The sequence below is a fragment of the Phaenicophaeus curvirostris genome, chromosome 6 (assembly GCF_032191515.1).
Source record: "Phaenicophaeus curvirostris isolate KB17595 chromosome 6, BPBGC_Pcur_1.0, whole genome shotgun sequence".
Lineage (NCBI taxonomy): Eukaryota > Metazoa > Chordata > Aves > Cuculiformes > Cuculidae > Phaenicophaeus > Phaenicophaeus curvirostris.
The window spans coordinates 51,406,163-51,419,714 of record NC_091397.1 but is presented as its reverse complement, the minus strand read 5'-3'; the positions used below and the strand labels follow the sequence as shown (position 1 = coordinate 51,419,714).

At 39.4% G+C, this 13,552-nt stretch overlaps 1 protein-coding gene across 3 annotated transcripts in view; it reads left to right on the top strand.

The window, feature by feature from the left end:
- The window catches only part of KAT2B (lysine acetyltransferase 2B), a 41,137-nt gene that overhangs the window by 778 nt on the left and 26,807 nt on the right, over window positions 1-13,552 (top strand). For all 3 annotated transcript variants that reach the window (XM_069860168.1, XM_069860169.1, XM_069860171.1), the window contains exons 2-4: window positions 7,497-7,623; window positions 11,535-11,680; window positions 12,209-12,298. In XM_069860168.1, the coding sequence (XP_069716269.1) occupies window positions 7,497-7,623; window positions 11,535-11,680; window positions 12,209-12,298 (363 nt within the window). The remainder of the gene's footprint in view (window positions 1-7,496; window positions 7,624-11,534; window positions 11,681-12,208; window positions 12,299-13,552) is intronic.

The window sequence follows — 13,552 nt, the reverse complement described above, 5'->3', positions numbered from 1 at the left end:
GGGAGCCGCGCTGCTGCCGCCGGGGCCGTTCTGGATGCGCAGCGGGTCTGACATGTTCGGGTTGGCAGCGGTCACGTCAAGTCCGCTGGTCGTGCTTTCGGCCTTGAAAATAGCTGTTTGTGACAAATGCCAGCCTTGTTTTCCCCGTTGCCGTGCTTTGGAAGCCTCAGAGGGGCAGACGTGAAGTGAAATGCCAAACTGAGTGCTAATGCACCTGGGGAAGCATCAGAGTGTGGCTTTTTGGTCTGGTGTTCCGAGGAGCTTTAACTGTGGGGTGAAGGCACGGCACAGTGCTGTCGTGTGAGGTCAAACTAAGGAAGCCACACAGATTTCAATTTCTTAGCTGTTTACAGATGTGCAGGCAGCCCCACTCCGGCTTTGGTGCATACGTGGGACATGGCAAGATTACACCACTGTCAGTAAGTTAAAAGAGCTGCTAGTGTACTTGAAACTTGCAGCCCTCGCTGCAGGCTGGGTTGCACAGTTTGAAGTGTTCGGAGTGCTAAGTCCCTCTTGCTCTCTCTCATTTCAGTGTTACCAAGACTTGCTGTTAAATGAAGCTGGTCGTAGGGCGAGTAAGATTTTCACAGACAGTTAGGAGTGCATGTGTGTGAATTGCTTTTTTCTCCCCTGGTGTACCTGGGGATGATCTTTGTGACAACAAAAGCCGTCTCTGGAGGTGTTTTGAGCCACAGAGGTAGCTGTGCTGTGAAGAAGTGCAGGCAGTCTTGTCTTTTCCCGAACAGTTTGCTTTTTCCCCCATATTGTACTGCTGCATGTGCTTTGTTGGAAGGGAGACAAGTGCCATACAGGAGGGGAGGAGGGCACCCCCGCAGCCTGTCACCAGCCTCTCACAGGGCTTTGTTGGTGGGGGGCAGTGACAGCTCATACTGGCCGGGCTCTGCTGTGGTGTTCTTGCTGGCCCTGTTTGTGAGAAGTCGTGGGTGCATGCCTCATTGGCTCTTCAGTGATGGATGGAGTGGGACCCGTGTCCGAGGGCCTCTTCCTTCTGCCAGGATCTAGGCACAGCCACAGCACTAAATGCTGCTCTATGTTCAGATTAAAATGCAAACCATGCCTTTGCTATTTCACTTTCTTCAGTAATTGAGTGGAAGGCAGCTTTCTTTCAGGTCTCAAAACAGAAGCAAGTAAGCAGACGGGAAGCTCCTTGTAAACTAATCAAGCAGCTTCTCCTGTGGGATAAAGGGGGAAGGATGGAGCAGGGTGGAGGAATGTGTTATTTTTCTTCCTGAACACCTGGCAGGTGCTCCAGAACAACACTGCTTGGTTTATAGCATTAGTGGTTTGCCAGAAACTGTAGCAGTGCAGAGCGTAACTTTGAACTTTTTCTTACTTTGGGTTGCAAGCTTTTTCATTTATTTTGTATTTATGTGTGTGAGTGTGAAAGAGAGAGAGAGGGCAAATGCACCATCTCTGAAGTGGACATTCGAGTAGTGGCCACATGTGAATCTTGTGTAAATTTAGATAAAGCTGTGCAAGTTGGAGTGCAGAAAATACATAATGGCATCCTTAGCGTCGATCACTTTCTCCCATGTAAAATTCATCACACAGGATTTATTAGGAGCTTAACCTCAGAGATGCTGGGAAGTGGCAGGGTCAAGGAGTGTGTGTTTGCTAGGGATGAAGAGCAGTAGCACAAGAAGATGGGAGGGGTTGGTAGCCGTGTAGGAGTCTCACTGGTGACAGCAGAAATGTTGGGCTGAAAAGGATGGAAGGTGCTGCTCTGGGGTAGAGTTCTCAGTCTCCAAGAGAGACCTTTTCATATCCTTTTTCAGCAATCCCTTTTCTTCATGGGAAACATGGGGAAAGGCTGCAGGCAAAGACATGTTTTGAGCAGAGCAAGAGTGAATTTGAAGGGAGCTGCTGCCCAGGCTAGAGAAATACGGGATTTGTTGGTTTTTTTCCTGATAAAGAATTGGGACAGGAGAGTTGTAGCTTGTGGTGATATTCTGCTTGATTTCTTCCCCTGTGGAAAAAGGTTGGGGTGGAAGGGAGAGAATAGGCTCTCCTGTGTGAAAAAAACAACCAACCAACCAAAGCGAACTAACAAAAAAATACTCCAACCAAAACAGAACCTTCATAAATGCCCAAGTTCATGTGTTGAGGAAGAAAGCATGTTCTGAACAATAAGATATATGTAGGGAGTTGGCATAGATGTCACGACTTTTGGAAGTGCACAGTAGTACTCTGTGTTGTGCAGGGTTTTGTATTTGGCACTTGCTATATATGTGCACATACAACTGGCTGCATGCATCGTTTTGGTTTTGTCCGGTGTGAAACTCAGCATTAGGCATGCGGGCTTGAAGCACTTTTATATAAAAGCAGTTCTGTATGAATTGCACACATAAATATATTTAATGAAGATGGAGGAGGAAGTCTCCTTGGCTTTTTTTTTTCCCTTCTTGGTTTACAGTATGTGAAAATACAACACTCTTTCCAGCCTTACTGGGACATTTTCTTATAAACAAGTTGAAATATGTGCTATTTTAGTACACTAAGTTTTCTGTAAATTTGGTTGTCTCTTTATATATATCTTACATTAATGCCTGGATGCTTGTAAATGTAATTAGAGCCCAGTAGCCTAAGGCATTTGCACGACTAGCAGAATATAATACCTCCTAGAAGAAATATCTTGTGCTTCGGATAAACAAAATGTACAGAGTGAGAAGGGTTGTGATGAGATGACTTGGCCAAGGGCCCTGTAGCAGGTGAGCGAGTGGCAGAGGTTGAAGTAAAATCTGGGTTGCAGGCTCCAGACCAGCTGCAGACCTTGGGTAGAGGCACTTCTTCCCATTGCTGATCCTGGAGGGACCTGTGTGGAGTCTTCCTGCTCCAACACATAAAAAAGAGTTCATTGGGTGTATATGTACCACCATTTCCATAATGAAATATTTTTCCCTTGACTTCTCTAAGGTAGGTTAAGATGAGGCAGACTTGGCTATATTACTGCTGGACTCTGTGTAGTGTGAGTACAGCTCCTTGAAGCTCAACTGGAAATGAATTAAAGTTGATTTCTGTTGAAGTATATAGGAGACATACAAGGCATATAAAGCTTTCTTACGATTGCTTTCATAGTGGAGGGAATCTGTTTTATGATGTCTTATAGGCCCAATTAAAGCATCTTCCTTCAAATTAAATTGGAAATCTGCCATTAACTTTACAAGGTGGGAATTTGGTATGACTTTGTATGACTGCCTATATCTATTCTGTAAGTGAAACTGGAAAATACAGGGAATAAAATACTTGATTAGATCAATAAATGAAGAACATGACCTTACAGCTGAACATTGAACTGATTATTTTGTTTTCTTAAAGACAAATGAGGCAGCTAATTTCCTGTATGAGTACCTCTCCAAGCAGTGTCTAAGTGTCTTGTTGCTGGGTACTGGACATTTGTGTAAGAAAAATATGTATTTTAAATTCATAAATCTGTTTGTTATGGTTTGTGTGATGTTCTTTGCTAAAAGCAACTATTTGAGATTATTTCAGAAAAAAATTTATAGGTTATTTTGCACAGCTTTTGTGTTGAGAGAAGGAATGTTTTTTCCTAGGGTAATTATTCTTGCTGAAAATAGAAAGATCTGTAATGCTGTTTATATATAATCTGTTGAGTCTGCTTTGCATCTTGGTTACCAGACAGGGCAACCTGTGTGATTTTGAGTTGGAAAGAAAGCCTAGCACAACAGCTGATTTAAAATGCAGTTTTAAGACTGTTGGATTCTTTTACTTACTAGTTAAGTTAGCTTAAGTTTGACACATTCCTATGTCTATTTCACTATCCAAAAGGGGAGGAATGTTTTAGTCTGTAAGTTACTGTAACACTCTTCATTTATTCATTATTATTATTTAGACACCTGAAACTTACTTAAAAGGGGCCAAGATGTGAAATGTTGTAACTTTCAGGTGTTTCCTTTCTAAATATGAATGTTAACAAGGTTTGTTAAAATGTTTATTATTTCAATGTATTATTTATGTATTTTTTCACCTACTGTCAATATTTTAAAGGAAACAATATTTTTACTTTGTCCAGAGTTGCTGTTTTCATTGGCCTGAGCTGTTCCCCAGTTTAATTTTCCACATAACACTCCACCTAACATGGAAGAGGTCAAAAAAAAATAAAAATTGAAATTATATCGTACATTGAAAAATGTACATAATTTCTGCACTGGGTTGATTTTTTTGTGGGGGAGGTGGAGGTGGGTGGGGAGGATGGGAAGACATGGGATAGGCAAAAGTGTGTAATTTTTGTGTTCTATTACAACTCACCAACGAGGATGAAGTGCGCGTGACCCCCTAGGCCTGCCAAGTTCATAGTCATTACTTTGCAAACTTCAGTACAGCAGAATCACCAGCTTTGTCCAGTGCATTTATTAAAGTTCTACAGAAAAGCTTCAGGGACTGTATGTACAAGTTCAAATGCTTCTTTTCCTTCCTCCCCATAAAACTGTTTTGGTCTTAAATTACGTTTTCATGAAGGTGAAGTCATACTTTTAATGTCACTCATCTGCTTTTCATTAGAAAATAAAAAAAAAAAAAGAAAGAAAGGAAAAAGCTGAAGATTGTCAAAGCGAATAAAACACTGTGCAAGACTTACAACAACTCAGCAATTTGAGCTACTGAGAAATGCACATTGCGTATTCACTGCAAAAAATACTTGCACCGTCAACATCTACAACGAAAGCTTAGTTTTAAAGAGGACCCTCTCAGATATCGTTTCCTCTTGGTTAACAGAACATCTATGCTGATTCTGGCATTTCATAGAGAGGTTACTGAAAACTCCCCACTCTAATAGTTGTTAGAGAAAGGTGTCTGGAATAATTCAAACAATACTTAACATCTGCTTCAAAAAGATCTGGCAAGGAAATACTACAGAGGGCAGAAAAAAATCTGCCGTTGAACATGCTGTTTTTATTCTCCTGTGGGTGGGTTGATATTTATTTTTGGCAGTTTAACTAAGCTGTTATCTCCATTCCTACATCTGTTTCTTTATATCTTTGCTGTTAATTATAGCGTGACACTAAAGTTTGTGTCGTTTCTCACTGTTTATAGTTCTTAGGCTTGATAGTAAACATTGTGTGGTAAGCTTCTGTGAAATACTTCCACTCAGAGAAAAGAAAATCACTAAATGCTTGTGCCTAGTTTGAGGGGTTTCTTTTGCACATGTTTCACTGTGGCATGATTTAAGGCAATTAATAATAAGCATAATGTTAGGTCGGTGATTTACAGTGTTGAACATTTGTCCGGGCAGCTGCATGGGGAGGATCAAATTTGATTCCCCAAAAATAATATTAAATTGATTTTTGTTTGAGAACTTCTTTATGATTTTCTCTTGAATTTTCTTTGGCAATGATTTTATTTTCTCACAGTTTTTCCTCTGATGGTTTCTCTATCTTTGTCTTAACAGCAAAATCATGTTAACATTGCCTTTCCCACAAAGAAAATGTGGATAGTTTATTTGGCATTGATTTTGTCTAGCTGAAGATGCTGTTTGAAAGTGGGGTTTCACAGCATCTCATGGATGTTCAAAGTCACCACACCAGGGCAGTCCTTGGTTTGCAGATGTCGCTCAATCACCGATCTCTCTTTCTAGTCATTGGATTTTAAGAGGTTCATGTAGGTCTGGATAACAAACAAAAGTAAAACTGACTCAATGCCTGTGAAACTGTAAGAGACAGTTTCTGCTGTAAAAAATTGTCAGGCCTTCTTCGTATCACTGCCAATCATATTACTCATAGAAAACATGATAGAAAAATAACGTAAAGTTCACCATAAATCCATCCAGATTGCATTTTATGAGACTTTAAAAAAATTTGTTTTATCTTCCCCACATATCAAACTGAAACCTCTGTGATGCCACGTTATAAGTACGTGTGGTGGTAGGCAGGCTGCACCCACACAGCACATTTGGAGAACCAGAGGATTCAGGTGACAGAGCTTGTCCCCTTTCATAGGGAAGTATGTGGAATTGGTTTTGCTGGACACTTGCAGGTGGATTTCTGAGTCATCCTGATGGCTCTGACTGTTGAAAGTACCACTCATACCCCTTCAGACTTGCCAGACCACTCGGGGCATGGTCAGATACCATGGGACCTGGGGCTAGAAGCTCAGCCCAGATAAAAACTCAGGTGTTAGAGATGGCACAAACATCATGTGGTGCTCAGAAAACTGCAGGCTTTTCTTGGTGCTCAGGTTACTGAATATTGAAATTAGATTGGAAGAACAATTTGCCATCAATCTACAAAGCTGTCAGTCGTAGGAGCTGTCAAACTTTGTTCCTTTCTGTCTCTCTTGGCTGCTTCTTCCTTAGGTAAAATGGGATTTGGAAACATAAAGGGCAAATTAAGTAGGTTCCTGAAATAGATTGCATAAAATATATTCAGAATCAGCTTGAGAAATAATGCATTAGTGCAAGATATGTTAACATCACAATTTTTCCTACTGAGGTTGTTTCAGTTGTAAATATTATGCAGCGGTTGGCATACTTTCCTCACAAAGGTCTTGGCACTGCAGATTCATGAGTATCTTGTTACAGCCCTGTGCACAGATATCTCTGAACAGTAGAAAACCACACTTTTTCTTCTGATTAGATCCTCATGTAGGGATATGAATGCTGTTAGAAGAACTTCATCATTGAAATAACTTAAGATCTTTTCAATACGCAGAAGAAAATTCCCTCCTATAAGGCTGCTCTTTGGTTAACTAGAATTGATACTTTGAACTTCTGAATGATTTGAAACATGATTACTCAAGTCGCAGCCTCTCCCTTCATGGTCACCCTTTTTAGCTGTAGTCTGTGGTGCTTTGCAGTTACTGAGTGTAAATAAACTTTATAGTATAAGCAGCAGGTTTCATTGGTAGGGTCGCTGTCTTTTGCATCTGTTGCTTTTCTGGCCAAGCCTTGCTTTAGACAGCTTTCTCCAATAATGCAGTTATTGTTCGCGTATTTCAGTATGTAGTTAACCTTGCTCGGTTTGTCATGGGCTTGTTTTCAGTTGCATGATTCCTTGTTGCTGGTATAGCTGATAAGGCAGAGATAAACCTGTTGCCTGCTAGGTAAACTATTTGTGTTTAAATCATTAAAACTATCTTGGTGGCAGAATCTGTATGTGTTGATATACTAGTAAATGGTTGAATCCTTTCATTTAGGAGGTAGAGTGAGAGCTTTCTGTAAAGGAACTAGCCAGAGTCTGTGTATGTATTTTTCTCAGCACAATTTGCTTACTGGAACCATGTTAATCTCTTTATTTGGGGTGCTATTCTATTTCTGATTATTTCTAGAAAATAAGGTCTAAACGTGTGTTAAAAAACAAAGCAACAGCAACAAAACACCCTGAAAATCCCCCCCAAACATCACAACAAACTAAAAAGTTCCTTGCAATTGATAATGTAATTTTTTTATTGCTTTTGAAATAATGCAGTTCCAGCAAGTTCCTGATTTTACATTATTGATCAATATCCCTTTCCTTTGATTTCAGGCTGAGGAATCCTGTAAATGCAATGGCTGGAAGAACCCCAACCCACCTCCCACACCTCCCCGAGCAGACCTGCAGCAGACGGTTGTCAGCCTCAGCGAGCCCTGTCGCAGCTGCAGCCATGCACTGGGTAAGCTTTTGCCTTTCTCCGGCAATCCATGTGATTCTATTTAGAAGTCTCCACTCCTGTGACACTGAGGTCAAGGTGCTATGCCAAGACTTGGAAATGGAAGTTACGATTGGACATAAATGTCACTTAACTTAGATTAAAATGTTGGGAATATCCTAAAATGAGTTTTGAAGAGGTTGAATTAAAGTACAACTTCTAACAACCCAGGCATCTCAAATTGTTAAGATGCAAGCCCACTTTTAAGTACCCATTACATTTTTTCTACTTTGTGTAACACATGCATTAACTTCACATTGCTTTATCTGTCAGCTACCTTAGTTAAAACATGAATGAGTCACTTCTGCAGGCTGCATTGTGTTTTCCTACTTTCAATGAGCTATAAAATATTCTTAAACAGTGCTAAGCCAGTTGTTCTTCCCTGCAAAAAGAACTGTGCCTTTTCCGTGTCACAGAAAATAATACTAGGGTTGTACATCTTAGAATTGTCTAAGTTGTTGCACAGACAACTTGCGTATCTTGGAAGCAATTGCTCAAAACCTACTGTTAAAAACTGTTGTGGTTTGTTTGGTCTTTTATCCCAGACCAATAATAAATAATGATTTGTTACCCACATAGCCTGAAGAAGAATGGTGAAACAATGTGGGGTTTTTTGAGAATTTGGGCTCATCCAAAATAAAAGCTGAGGACCTTTTCTGCACGCATTAGGAAATACTGAATAAAAGTTGAGCTAAAGTAAAGTTAAGAACTAGTAAAAAAAGAATTTAATTTTTGTTGATATCCAAAACTTAGGACAGTGAAATAAGAAAAAGGAAGTCTAAAACCTTCACAATGGATCCTTTATTTCTTTATTTTAAAAAAAAAAAAAATTGTACTTCATGTGGAATGTGGAATACGTTTTCTTTTAATTTTTTTTAATTGGGATTTATTTCTATTTCTGCTCTCTTTTCCTGTTACACTTTTATTATATTTAATCTATTTCTGGGCTTTCAGCAGCTATATAATTTCCTGATATTCCAAATCTCTTGATTTGCTTGCATGAGAAGATTAACACATGCATAAAATCACAGAAAGCTCAATCACTTAGACAAGTTAGATTCAACCTTTCATCATACACCTTCTCTATGCTGCTTTTGTTTATGCAGTTAGGGTAGCTTGTGTTACCTGTCCATTTAATTCCTGGCCTTTGAAGATGAGTTGTTTTGGTTTTTTTTTAATTTGTTTCTAAATTTCACAAGATATCGTGTGTCACTTCCCTGTTCTTCAGCAGAATCTGTATATGGCTATGTATTTTGTAGAAAAAGTCAGTTCTTCTAAAGGCTGAGACTGTTTTCGGTCTACTAAAGAGTCTTATATTGCTCATTAGCTGAGGAACTAGGAAAAACTTGTATTGTAAAACCAGTACCAGCGAAATGTACCTCATGGAACAAACTGTATTTTTATTTATTGCTGTTTTTAGAAAAGGTCAAGTTTATTATTCTGCCAGCTGCAGCTAATGAGAATGATGTTTCATTTGAAGTAACTGAAATCAGTTGCTGTCCACTTCCTCATACTACTAGCAAAAATATTTCTTGCAGTGATGTGTTCCAAGATAAATTTCCTATTCATCTCCTCTAAATTAGCGTGCTCCAGCTGAATGCCTTTAAAACCAGACTGAGCACAATGTGTGCAAGCTTCAGATTATCATCTGTGCTGCGTTTTCTCTTCTTCAGAGAGTCATTGAAGTAGCGATGTAGAAATTACAGTACTGGTTAAAACCGTACCTGGTGTACAATGTAGGCTGTTCAGTTTTGCTGGCTTTTTATTTATTTATTATTTCCTTCCAAAGGTAAACCTAGACTTTAGTGTTTCTTGAGACATCTCTTTTGAGGGGTATAGTTCGATCTTCAAGCCAGTGCAGATTTTGGTACATAAATCTGTTTGGTGGTTTGAATTCATTTATCAAGCTTATTTCTGTCTATTACAAGATCAGAACAGACAGCTGGCAATATTAAACCTTCATATGCATTTATGGATATGAGTCATGTAAAAAGTAAAATCAGGACCCTGAATTTTAGGAAAGCAAACTTCCAGCTATTCAAGAAGTTAGTCAGTAAAACTCTGGAAAGCTGCCCTCAGGGACAAGGGAGCAGAACAGAGCTTGCAGATCTTGAGGGATGCTTTCCATAGAGTACAAGAGCGCTTGATCCCCAGGCGTAAGAAATCAGGAAAGGAAGGCTTGAGATTGGCATGGCTAAGTCAGGACTTGCCAGTCAAACTAAAGGGTAAGAAGGAAATGTACAGACACAGAATCACTAGGTTGGAAAAGACCCAAACGATCATCAAGTCCAACCATTCCTATCAACCACTAAACCATGCCCCTCAGCACCTCAGAGGTGGTAGAAGCGCCATCCTTGGAAACATTCAAGGTCAGGTGGCCTGGGGCTCTGAGTGACCTGATCTGGTTGAAGATATTCCTGTTCACTGCAGGGGGGATTGTACTACATGACCTTTAAAAGTCCCTTCCAACTGATACCTCTCTTATAGTTCGTTGATATCTGGCTCAAGGACAGAAATGAAATAGTTTTATTCTGTCTAGAATGCTGAATATTTGTCACCGAAGAAAGCCCATGATGACCTGAGCATACGCTCAGCACTTCAGAGACTGTATTATAAATATTCATTTAAGTGGAAAAGTTTGCTGACATCTTTTTAGTGTTCTAAGCCATGGTGTTCTTTTTATTTGAAGCTGCACGAATTTATTGAATTGAAATGTTTTGGCAGTTGTCAAGCCAAACTTTCCAAAGTAAACCATCTTTGTTGGGTGGCCAGTACATATATGATTATTTTCAAGTCAAATGTTATTTCTCTGCAGTTCCTCTCTTCTTATGCTGAAAATTTCTTACCAGTCCTAATCACATTGGAATGTGATAACATAATAATTATCTAAGAAGTAAATATTGATAAAACTTTATTTAAATATAGAAAACCTATTAAGCCCAACACTTTAAATAATTTTCCTTTTCTTTTTAAAGGGTATTTTCTTGTCCTTTCAGAGGAAAGGATATGCGTACCATGTATATTGGCCTGGAGTCAGCAAAGATTGTTGCTTTTTGTAATGCAAATATCTTCTTTCTGAGAATTGACTTTTTAATTTAAATTGCTTCCTCTCTTCCTGGGGCCACATGTTCGAACCAGCTTGAAAAGAATGTCACTCTTCATGTGTATAAGCCTCAAGCGTTTGAAAATTACAAATGTGGAACTATAATAACCTCTGGAGATGATAAAATAGAGTTTGTCAGTTGTAAATTGTGATATATTGAAAGATGCTTTTTTATAAGCTTCTGAACAAATGAGCATGTACAACCTCCAAAAGCTGTGTTAATGTAGGATGTACGAAGTGTAGTTTGACTTTGCGTGGTATGAAAGTCTTAGGCAATAGTGTCCAGTTTAAACAAAAAAAACTATTTATGGAGCTGATTTTGGTTTTCAGTCCTGACACTATAAGGAACTGCTTGCACCAACACCTGGGTTATCTGATTTATGAGAATTATGGACTAATATTCTTTGGTTAAGAAACTTTGCCTGAAAAGCATAGCTCTTGGTCAGAAATATATGTGTTTGTTTGTGTACTGCAGTATATTAGTACGGACAGGACTTATGTTGTCTGTTCTAAGTTGTAACAGATGATATGACTCCAACCAGCCATCTTTCCCCTGCTTGGGAGTTACCACCACTGGACTACCTTTACAAATTGCTCTGATGTGATATCTAGGAGTATTTCAGTCACTTCTGCTAAGATGTTCTGTTCAAACAGTTTATTATAGGACCAGTGCCTTTACCATTATGGCTTAGTTTGAGATATCCTTGGGAGTAGTTGTGCTGTTGGTTCTCTCAGCAGGCTTTTTACAGGTTTGGATTTTTATTTTGTTTAGCTGCTCACGTTTCTCACCTGGAGAATGTGTCTGAAGAAGAAATGAATAGGCTTCTGGGGATTGTCTTGGATGTGGAGTATCTGTTCACTTGTGTCCACAAAGAAGAAGATGCAGACACGAAGCAAGTTTATTTCTACCTTTTCAAAGTAAGCTGAACTTACATATTGTTGTCTCAGGTTTTTCACTCTCACACACAAGCCAATTTCACTGCCCCTCATGAATGTATTGACTTCATCTGATTAGAGGTTTTCTTTTCTCTGATGTGATGCTTTAGTGTGGGCTAGGCATTGTGGTACTTGCATACCTTATTCCAAAAGACATCCATGGTCAGCTCCATAGTTCAGGAGCTGACACTGAGTCCCATATGTAAACTGTGCTTGCAACCACGTTCAGGGCTTACCCTCTTCGCTTAAACATGGGGAAAAGTCAGTTGACACAGATACCTACTTAGCTGTCTACGTGTACTCAGAGAAGCCTTTTGTATGCATTTCAAAGAAGACATGAAGCAATTCACAGTAAAGTTAAGTAGCTATAAGTTTAGATGACTAAGCAAACAGACATATATAGGCAGGAGATTTTTCAGCACTGCTTGCAATGTGTCGTGCACCTGTGACTTCCATTCACTCTTTGTATACAGATATGCTGATTTTTAAATTATTTTATGTTTTTATCAGCTTTTGAGGAAGTGCATTTTACAGATGGGAAAACCTGTAGTAGAAGGATCTTTGGAAAGTCCTCCATTTGAGAAACCTAGCATTGAACAGGTAAACAATCAAATGTGGGTTTGGTTGATGTGTTGGATTTTTTTTATTTGGCGGGGTTTTTTGGGGGCGGGTTTGTTTGTTTTAGATTTTGTTTTTTCCTTTTTTGTGCAAATATAGGCATTGATTTGAAAACACGGCGTTATAGGCAGTTCGTGAATGTTTCTGTATGTTACTTAGGATGAAGTAAGAAACTGTAAGAGACTTCTGCTTCTTCTCTATTAGTGTTGGTACAATTGTTACATTATTTGACTTCTGTCATCATTCATCTTATGCCTTAATGAAGCTGACTTTTTTTTGTGGTTTTAGAGAATGAACTTAAAATACTGCTTTTATGTGTGGCAGTTCTAATCTTTCTTTGTTTCAAGTGATGAAAAATGCTGTTGAAATTTTGAAATCCAGTAATAAAATGACACTTGTCTTCTGTAAATGAATGAAAATGTTATAGTCCAATTCAGTGAGATCATAGCCTTCTCTTTCAAAGTGTACGTAACAAAAAACAAAGCTGAAACCAGAGAAGGTTGGAGGCTTTTGTAACTCTCCATGGGTAAAGAACATAGGACAGAATCAGATTTTGGTTGAGCAAGATCCTAAGAATGCACTTTTGGCATACAAGTTGGGCCCATTGCCTCTGCTGAGACTGTGCAGAGGCTCACATATCTCACTGAAACAGGAGCTCAGTGTTTTCCCATCAGTGTATGAAAGGATGTTGCATTGTTAGCCAGGATATTTTAAATGTGAAGGATGTTATGTGTGGTAATTATTTCCTTGCAACTCTCACTTCTTACAGTTTAAGAAAATCAAATCACATTATTGATGAGTTCCTAAAGGGCTGGAGAACAAGTCTTACAATGAGCGGCTGAGAGAGCTGGGGTTGTTTAGCCTGGAGAAGAGGAGGCTGAGGGGAGACCTCATTGCTCTCTACAACTCCCTGAAAGGAGGTTGTAGAGAGGAGGGTGCTGGCCTCTTCTCCCAAGTGACAGGGGACAGAACAAGAGGGAATGGCCTCAAGCTCCACCAGGGGAGATTTAGGCTGGACATTAGGAAAAAATTCTTCACAGAAAGGGTCATTGGGCACTGGCAGAGGCTGCCCAGGGAGGTGGTTGATTCACCATCCCTGGAAGTGTTTAAGGCACAGGTGGACGAGGTGCTAAGGGGCATGGTTTAGTGTTTGATAGGAATGGTTGGACTCGATGATCTGGTGGGTCTCTTCCAACCTGCTCATTCTATGATTCTATGATTGTTAGATATCTTCGC